We start from the raw sequence: 8,591 nt of genomic DNA, 5'->3' as shown, positions 1-8,591 counted from the left end.
GCTGGACGTTGATAATTTGGGACACCCATGAGAGCCATTTTCCACTTACTCACCATTGTGCACCGGCCCGCCTCGCATATGGCCTTGCCGAGTCTTTGCTGTGTGTGTCTTCTGATCGCCCGCCGATAGTGGGCCAAGAATGGACGCCAACTAAGCTTCAGTAGTCGGTGTGTTGAACAGGGATACACGCATACCGGAACGGTACCTGGCCATGGTCTGCGGGATGTCATCACAGAGTCCCACTGGTAGTCCTTGTCTTTTAAACGCAAATGTGCGTTTGGGGAAGCGAGATTATCCTGGAATTATACGCCCTGGGTCGCCAGTCGCACGGTCGGTCGCCTTCCTCATGCATACCTCTAGGCGCTTGTCATGTTTGGCCCATCCACCCCCTCCTCACCGGCAATATGTCGTGGGGAATGTTTGAATAGCCAGGAAAAATCTAAAGCAAGTAAAAAAGGGAGGATTATAAATGGGAATGAGAAATGATTTAAATTTAAATAATATTAATATTAATGGATAAATGATAAGGGAATTAAATGATATGTCGATGTGAATGATTTAATGTTATGTAGGTATGTGATAAGAGTTGTTAAATGGGGGATGGAATGATGAAAATATTAGAAGAATATAGTGAGCAAATCAAAGAAGAAGAGGTATGAGAAGGAATTGAAATGAAGAAATTAACAAGTGTTTCGTGATAAATTGTAAAGTAATAGATGATGTGGATGTGTGGGTAAGAAATTTGTAGATCATGAAGATGCAGAGTGCGTGTAATATATGTTTGTTAATTGGTTATGGAAGGTTAGTTGTATGAAGAAAGTAAACGGCATGAAAGTTAATCATTATTTTGAGGTAATGAAGAAAGAGTAGAGTGGTGTGATGTAGAAGAAGAGAAGAAGAGAGAAGAGGTGAGGGTAGTAAGTTGAGAAAGAAAGGGATAGAGGAGGTAAGAGTTTCAGAAAGTTGAAGAGCAGAGATAGGTATGAAATGGAGAAGAAGGTGGAAAGTATTATATAAATAGGGTTGGAATTAGTTGGGTTGTGGGATAAGTATGCGGTTAAAGATTATAAAAGAGATTAATGTTTTAAAATTATATAAGAGATATGTGTTTAAGAATTTAAATTAATAAAGATAGGTATAGAATTATAAAGATATGTTGTAATTTTTTATAAGGAGTGTAAGATGTACAATTATAAAAGATATGTGTTATATTATAAGAGTGTTTAAAGTAAAAGAGTAGTGTTTTTTAATAAACAGTAATGGATTAAATTTATTTAAGAAGTCGGTTATAAAGAATGTGTTTATAGTTAGAGTTGTATAAGTTTATTAAGTTGCGTTAATTATAAGTAGTTGTTCACCTACCGCTTCCACCCGTTCCACCTCCACCGCACACTATGTATTAAAAATAGTTAATAAAAAGAGAAAAGTATGTTAAAATAATTATTATAGAGATAGGTTTATAATTTATTAATAAAGAATAGTTTTTGAAAAGAAAGAGAAGAATGAAAGAGAAAAACGAAGAGAAGAAGATGAAGAGAGAAGAGGAGAGAGAGAGAAGATAGAGAATTAAAGAGAGTAGAAGAGGATTGATAGGATGTATATATCAGATGAGATGCGAAGGATTAAAGGATAAGTATAGTTAGAGGAAAAGTTAAATGCTGGAGGAAAAAAGAGGAAGGTAAGAGGAAGGTGGGTTGGAAGAGCGAGGCGAGTAGGGGTGGAACGGGGTAGCATGATGGTTGGAAAGGGGTGGAAAGGTAGGTGAAGGGGGATGGAGTAGGAATGGAGGGGGAATCAGTGATGGTGGAAAGGGGTGGGAATGGAGAGAGAGGGGAATGAATGGGTTGGAAAAGGAATGGAATGGAGTGGATGAAAGGGTGTGAGTGGAGAGTGGAAGTAGTGGGTATGGGGGATGGAGTGAAAGCTGAGGGTGATGGTGAGTGGTGAGAAGTGGAAGGGGTGGGGGTGAATGGGGGGAATGAGGAAAGGAGGATGGGTTGTGGGAGGAGTGATGGGTAGTGGTGGTTGGAGTGGATGGCTGGGATAGGGTGGAGTGGGAGTAGATGACGGGAGTGGGGGTGGAGGTGGAGTATGGATGTGAGGAGGGTTGGAGGGTGGTGGATGTGATGTAGATAAGTTGAGAGTTGATTAAGGGAAAGAAGAGAGAGTAGTAATGTTATTTGGTGAGGAGAGAGGGAGAGGAATAAAGTGTTAAGGAAGATGTGAGTGAAAAAAAGGGAAATGAAAATGTAAAAAAATGTAATATTTTTATAATATGGTGTTTAGATATGATTTAAGTAGGATATGTTTAATTGTTTATTTTGTGGATTGTAAAATAGTAATGGAGAAGTTGGGAGAAAATGAGAGGAAAAGAGAGAGAGGAGGAGGGGAGGGCTAGGGAGGGGGAGGAGGGAGAAGGGGAGGAGAAGGGAGAGGGAAGAAAGTAGATAACGGAAAGAATGAGAGATAGGTTGTCAGATGAGTAGTAAAGTAGTGTATAGAAAATGTGAGAAAGAAGTGTTGTGTATGATGGAATAAATATAAAAGCGGATAAATAATATAAAAAAATAAATTTATAATGTTGTTCAGAGTGGTGAAAAGGCAAATAAGAGAAAGTGTTGGATAAATAAGGGAAGATGAAGAGGGAGAAGGGAGCGGGGGGAGGAGAGAAGGGAGAGGAGGAAAGAGGCGATGGAAAGAAAGATGGGGAGTTTAAAGTGAGTGTGAAAAGAAAAGATGGAGATAAAATGGAGGAGAGATGGATGTGAGAAGTGAGGGGTGAGGGAAAGGAAGGGCTGGGGTGTTGAAATGTAGGAAGAGGAAAGGGGAATTGAGAGTGTAGGAAAAGGGTGTAGGAATTAGTAAATAATGAGTATTTGGAAACAGAAGGTTTTGTAAAGTTGAAATATAAGGTGGAGGTTGATGCGGTGACGTAGGGAAATATGAGAGGAAATAGAAGTGTATGAGAAGATAAAAATAATATTGAGAGAAGTGATGTGATGAAAAATTGAGACTAAAGGGAGATGAGTGTAAATTAAATATAAAGGTTGAAAAATAAAATACGAGACCTCGCCCCCGCCGACCTCCGCCTGGCACCGTGCTAGGTTGGTTCCGTTCTGTGCCCCACGTTGACGCAGCCCCATCCCCTCCCTACTTGGCCGCTGGTTGCACTTGCTCCCTGGTCCCTGCCTCCCCCGCTTCCTGCTACTTTGGGGTTTGCGACCCACCTTCCCCCTCCTACCTGCACGCTTCTTGCCTTACCCTTAGGTACTAGTTGACCTCCCCCTAACTTACAGTATTCCCTACCCCGTAGTGCCCATAGTCCCGGGGGTCCCGTCTGAGCTACGCTACTCCAGTCTCTTCTGTCCTCCCCCTACGTTGTGCTGTCCGACATGCCGGGACTCCACACATCGTGCTAACCGATGTTCCCCACCCAGACACAAAACAACATAAAAGCAAACACAGAACAACGTTCCATCGCCCCCGTGCCGCTTGAGACTCTTCCCGGCCCCTAAAATAGGGAACATACAGCTCCAAAACTAGGACCAGCCCACCTATTCCCGCTCGCTGTGGCGAAGCGCCTCGGCGCCCGATCACCACCCGGCGCCCAGGGCGCGTACATTCACCTGTTGGTGGGGGCCACCTGTCCGCCTACTACCCCTCCCTTCCGGTCGCGTGCTCTCTTCCCCTGTGTCGTCCTTGTGCTCCCGCCCCCCGTTGCCCCTGCTTCTGCCCCCCTGGCGTCGCTCCGCGTCGGTTCGCTCTGTTCTCCTTCGCCTCCGCAGGGTGCAGTTCCGTGGGAGCGACCGCGCCTTTTCCCCCGTCTCGCCTCACGGGGTCCTTCTTATGGGTAATACCGCCACCACCACAACAGCGTTGACACGGAAGCGAGCTGTATTTGGGCCACCACACCCCATTCAAACCGTAGCGCCGGGGGGGGCCTCTCTTTTTGTTCCTTCATCATCCCCCTTCGGGCGTCCGTCGTGGCCCTCTCACACCAGTGCGCATCCCATATCGCATCAGCCTGGCCAGACCACGCGAGGAAGAGATCACGTATGACGTGGGCACGGGAATATGATCTGTATTAAAAGGCAGATCCCTTGTCCCTTGGGGCTTTTTCGCCGCCCGGCGGGCGCAGTACCCCCCGTGCGGTCCCGGTCGGCCAGCCCTCCTCTGCCCGTTTCTGCCCTGTTTCCACGCGCTGTTACCCGTTTTGCGTAGGAAAGTCCTCAGTCACATGCGGTCGCGTCCCCGTGGCATTCCGGGCATTTGGCCCGGCCTTCCTGTTTGGCTGGCCTTTCTTCGCCTCGGCACCGCGTGGGTCCTCCTGTCTGTCTTGCGCGTTTGCTCTCTCTCCCCCCCCACCCGGCGGCGGCGGCCCCGCGCGCGCTCCCCACGCTCCGCCCGCCCTGCTGCCCCGTGCCTTGGCCTCTTCAGGCCCTCCGCCCCTCCCCCTGGCCGTCCCTGCCCCCCGCCTGCTCCCTTTGCTTCTTCCCTCTGGCTCCCCCCCGTCCCCTCTGCCTCCTTTCCCTACCCATGGTCCCGCTTTCTTTCTGCCGCCTCTGTCCCCCTTGGTTGCTCTCCTCCGTCGTCGCCCCGCCCCGTGCCCTTCGCGCCTGCCAGCCGGACCCGCTTTCTTCCCTGTCCTGGCTCCTCCCCTGTGCTCGTGCCCGTGCTGCCGGCTGGTAGCCCTCTGCTTCCCCCCCCGCTCTCTGGTGTGTGTCCCCCCCCTCCTCTCCTCTCTTGTGTTGTGCCCCCCCTCTGCCCCGCCTGCTCGTCCCATGGTGGCCCTGGCTTGCTCCCTGCCCGCACTGCGTTCGTGTCCTCGCGTCGCCCCCGCCCGTCCCCTCCCTGCGCTCTCCTGCCCGCTGGTTTCCGCTCCGGTTGCCCTTGTGGCTTCGCCCCCTTCCTGGACCCCGGGTGCCTGCTCGCCGTTCCCCGTCCGTGCTGTTGCGCCGGCTGCCCTTGTTCCCCCCCCTGCGTGTCCTTCATCCTCCCTGGCTTGGTGTCCCGGCGTTACGCTCCCTCCCCCGCTCGCTTGCCCCTGTTGCTGCTGGCGCTCCTCCACTTGGCGTCCCCTTTTGCCTCGCTCCATGCGGTTTTGCCCGTTGTCGCGGCCGGCCGGTCCTGTTCGTTTGTGCCCCGCGGCTCCCGTCGTTTCGCCCTGCCCGGGCCCGCCCCCGTGGCGGCCGCTTCCCTGTTCCGCCGGCCTCTGGCCCCCGTTCCCCTTTGGACCCCCTTTCTTCCCCTCCGCCTTATTGCTCTCCCCATTGTCCGGCCCTCCGCTGACGTCCGGCGTGTGTGTTTGCTCCCCCCCTCGCCGCGGTTGGCTTCCCTGTCCCCTTGTCCGGCCCCCCGCTGCCCTCTGCTTGGCGTTTGCTCCCCCTTGCCCTCTGCCCCCACTCCCTTTTCCCGTTCTTCGTGTGTTCCTCCCTTTTCCTTTTGTTGCGTGCCCCTCCCCTCCGCTGTGCTCCTTTCTTCTCCCTCTTTGCCTCTTTTCGCCCGATGTCCCCCTTCCTTCTCCGACCCTGCCTTCCCTCTCCTCCGGCCTTTCTCCCCTCTCCCCCTACCCCCTGGGTCTGGCCCCTTCCTGGTTCCCCGGCCACCTCCAGCCTGCCGTCCCTTCTGCTGGCTTGCCCCGTGCTCTGTACTTCCCCTTGGCCTCCCGCCCTCGCGTGCGGCTCTCCCCCCCTTTGCCCTTTCCCTCCCCCCCCCCCCATGCCTTGGCGACTGCCTGCCCGGGTCCGGGCCTGCTTGCTTACCCTCCTCCTGTCCTTGGCCCCGTCCTTCCGTCCCGGCTGCCCCCCTCCCCTCCTCCCCGCTTGGACTTTCGTTTTCGCCCCCTGTGTTGGCCTTCCCCCGGCCCCCGTGCCTTGTCCTTTTCCCCTCCCCCCTCTTTTCCCCTTTCCGTCCTTCCCGCCGCGTTTGGTTGCCATTTCCTGCCTTCCCCCTGCCCTCTGGGCCCTCCTGGGGTCCCGCCCGTTGCTCCCTTTCCTCCTTTCCCTCCTTCTCTCCTCCCCCGTTCCCAGCCCTTCCCTCCGCCCCGCTGGTGTTTCTTCATGTCCCCGGGTTTTGTTCTCTTTCCGTCTTTCTGTGCTGTTCTCTCCGTGTCGCTCCTGGGCCTGCCCCCTCCCCCTTGTCTCCCTTTCCCTCTCTCTCTGCCCTGGTTCCCCTCCCCCTTGTGTCGCGGTCTCTCCTGTTTGTTTCCCCGTCGGTTGTTTCCGCGCCCCGCACACCCTCTGCGTGCCCCTTGCTTCCCTCCCACTGCCCTGCCCCTTCCGTCCCCCCCCTCCCCCGTTCGCTCCCCTTTTCCTCCCTTTGCCCGTCCGCCCTCCCCTCCCCCCTCCGCCGCTTCCGCCCCTGGTTCCGTTGCCTTTTTACCCCGTGCCTCTCCCTCTTGCTTCCAGCTGTGTCTTTCGGGTCGGCCCCCTGTCGTCCCCTCCTGTTGTGTTTGTGTGCCCCCCCGTTTCGCCACCGCATGTGTGTCCTGCTTCTGTCCGGCATTCCCGGTGGTTTTTCTCTTGTGCTGGGTTTGTTGTTGGCCCCGGCTCTCCCCCGCCGCCCGCGCCCCTGCCCCTGGCTGTCCTTCTTTCCCACCCCCTGCGCCTGCCTGCTCGCCTGGCCTCCTGCTCCCTGGGGGCTGTTTTGTGCCCCCCCCCTTTGTTTTCCTTCTGGGCCGGTGTTCGCCTGCCCCGCGCTGGCTACTTGCTCCCTTTGTCTTCGCCTGCCCTTCCTTGTCTTGTGTGCGGCTCTCGTGCCTCCCACTCTGCCCGGTTTTGTCCCTTTCTTCTCCACTCCTCCGCCGCTGCCCTGTTTTTCCCCCTGGCCCCGCACTTCTCTCGCCGCCCGCTGCTGCCCAATTCCGGCCTGTCCCCCCGCCACGGCCCCTTGCTCTCCACGGGGCCCCCCCTGCCCGTCCGTTCGCCGCTCGGCGTCGCCCTTTGTGCTCTCCGCCATCCCGGTGGGGACTCACCTGCCCGCCCCCCCTCGCCCTGGTGTCCCGTCCTCTTTGTTGTCTCCTGTCCTTCTCTCCCCTCCCCCGTCCTTCCTTGCGCCCTTCCTTCCCTCCCCTCCTTTCCCTCGCCCCGTGGACTTTCCCCCATCTTTCTCCCTGCTCTCTGGCTTCTGACTTCTCTCTTGTCTTCGCTGCCCTCCGCGCTGCTCCCCTCCTCTTCACCCCCCAGCCTGTGCCTTTCGCTGCCCTTTTCTCCCCTGCCCCCCTCGTCACTGCCCCCTGTCCCGTGTTGGTTCCCTGTTTCCTGCGCTGCCCTACCGCTCCCCCCGCCTTCTTTCTCATCCCCTGCTGTGCCCCCTTTGTTTCCCTTCTGTAGTGCGCCTTCTTCTTCTCCCCTTTTCCACTTTCCCCTCCTCTCCTCCCCCCTGCCCGGTTGGCCTCTTCCACGCCGCTGCTTTACCCGCCTGCTCCTTCCCAGGTGCCCTTGTGCTGGGCTGGGCCCTCCCCGGACCCTCCCCTGTCCGTTTCGTCCCCCCGACAACCCTGCCCCGCTCTTCTCCCGTTCTGCGGGGCCTGCCCTTGGCCTGCTGCCTGCAGTCCTGTCCCCCCCGTTGTTGCCCGCTCCTTCCTGGTTTCCTTCTCTCCCCCCCCCTCCCCCGTTGTTTTTGCGCCTTTGGCACGTCCTGTCCCCCGGCTCCTTCCCCTGCAGCCCCCCGTGTCCTGCGCCTCCTGTGGCGCGCCCGGTTTGCTGCTGTCCCCCTTGTGCCCCGCGTGCCTCCCACTGGTGTGTGGTTGGGTTATGCTGGGCCGGCACCCGCTCGCCGGTGCACGCCCCCTTGCCTTCTTGTCTGGTCCCTTTGCATTGCCCCCCTCCGTGGCCGCGCTCCTGCGGCCCCCTTTGTGCGTCCCCTTTTTTTGCCGCTCTCTGTGGCCCCCAAACGTCCTGGTGCCCTCCCTCGCTTCCGTCCCTCTCGGCCTTTCCTTTCAACTTGCCTGCTTTTCCTCCTCCTTGCCCTGTACTCCTCCCCTTCTCCCTGCCCTTGTTGCCTGTTCCGTTTCCCTTTTTTGTTCCGTTCTCTGCCTCCGCCCTCTCCCGCCCCTTCCATGCCCTTCTTTCTCCCATCTTCCCCTCCCAACCTACGCCCTTGGCCCCCCTTTGCACGCCACCCCAGCCTTTTCACCCCCCTCCCCCGCTGGCCCCTTTTGCGTTCTGCACCAGGTCCACCTTCTGCGCCCGACGTTCTCCCCCCTTTACTCCCGCCCGCTGTTCCTTCGTGCGGCCCCGTGGCGTGCGTGCGTGCGTGTGTGTGTGTGGTGTGTGTGTGTGTGTGTTGTGTGTGTGTGTGTGTGTGTTGTGTGTGTGTGTGTGTGGTGTGTGTGGTGTGTGTGTGTGTTTGTGTGTGTGTGTGTGTTGTGTGTGTGTGGGTGTGTGTGTGTTGTGTGTGGGTGTGTTGGTGGTGTGTGTGTGTGTGCCTATCTATCATGTCCCTCCAAAGTCATCCGTTTTTGTCAGCTAGAAACATCTCCTCTATAATTCCACTGGGGTGCCGCAGCCTCGGGTGGTCTGATTTCCCTCCCAAATTCAACTTCCGATGCTTCCACATTCTCATTCTACCGCACTCATACATGGTCCCAC

The 8,591-nt window shown here is 56.0% G+C and overlaps 1 protein-coding gene across 1 annotated transcript; it reads right to left on the bottom strand.

Annotated features, from left to right (window-relative positions):
- Positions 1-4,204: 4,204 nt before the first annotated feature.
- Positions 4,205-8,078, bottom strand: LOC139028868 (spidroin-1-like). The gene is made up of 3 exons (XM_070447369.1): positions 6,974-8,078; positions 5,763-6,867; positions 4,205-5,393 (listed from the first exon to the last, which is right to left on the bottom strand). Exons 1-3 carry the CDS (start codon positions 8,076-8,078, stop codon positions 4,205-4,207), a joined length of 3,399 nt encoding a protein of 1,132 aa, XP_070303470.1.
- Between the last annotated feature and the right edge of the window lie 513 nt (positions 8,079-8,591).

This window comes from Salvelinus sp. IW2-2015, linkage group LG15 (genome assembly GCF_002910315.2).
Source record: "Salvelinus sp. IW2-2015 linkage group LG15, ASM291031v2, whole genome shotgun sequence".
In the NCBI taxonomy this organism is placed as follows: domain Eukaryota; kingdom Metazoa; phylum Chordata; class Actinopteri; order Salmoniformes; family Salmonidae; genus Salvelinus; species Salvelinus sp. IW2-2015.
Note: the sequence above shows the minus strand (reverse complement) of the source record. Positions and strands in the feature narration are given on the sequence as shown.

Coding starts and splice junctions, on each gene's coding strand:
- LOC139028868 (XM_070447369.1), bottom strand. CDS start 8,078: ATGGGAGAAAGAAGGGCATGGAAGGGGCGGGAGAGGGCGGAGGCAGAG. Junction 6,868..6,973: donor GGGCGAGGGGGGGCGGGCAG/GTGAGTCCCCAC, acceptor GCGGGGGGACAG/GCCGGAATTGGGCAGCAGCG. Junction 5,394..5,762: donor GGGCCAAGGACAGGAGGAGG/GTAAGCAAGCAG, acceptor GAGTGGGGGCAG/AGGGCAAGGGGGAGCAAACG.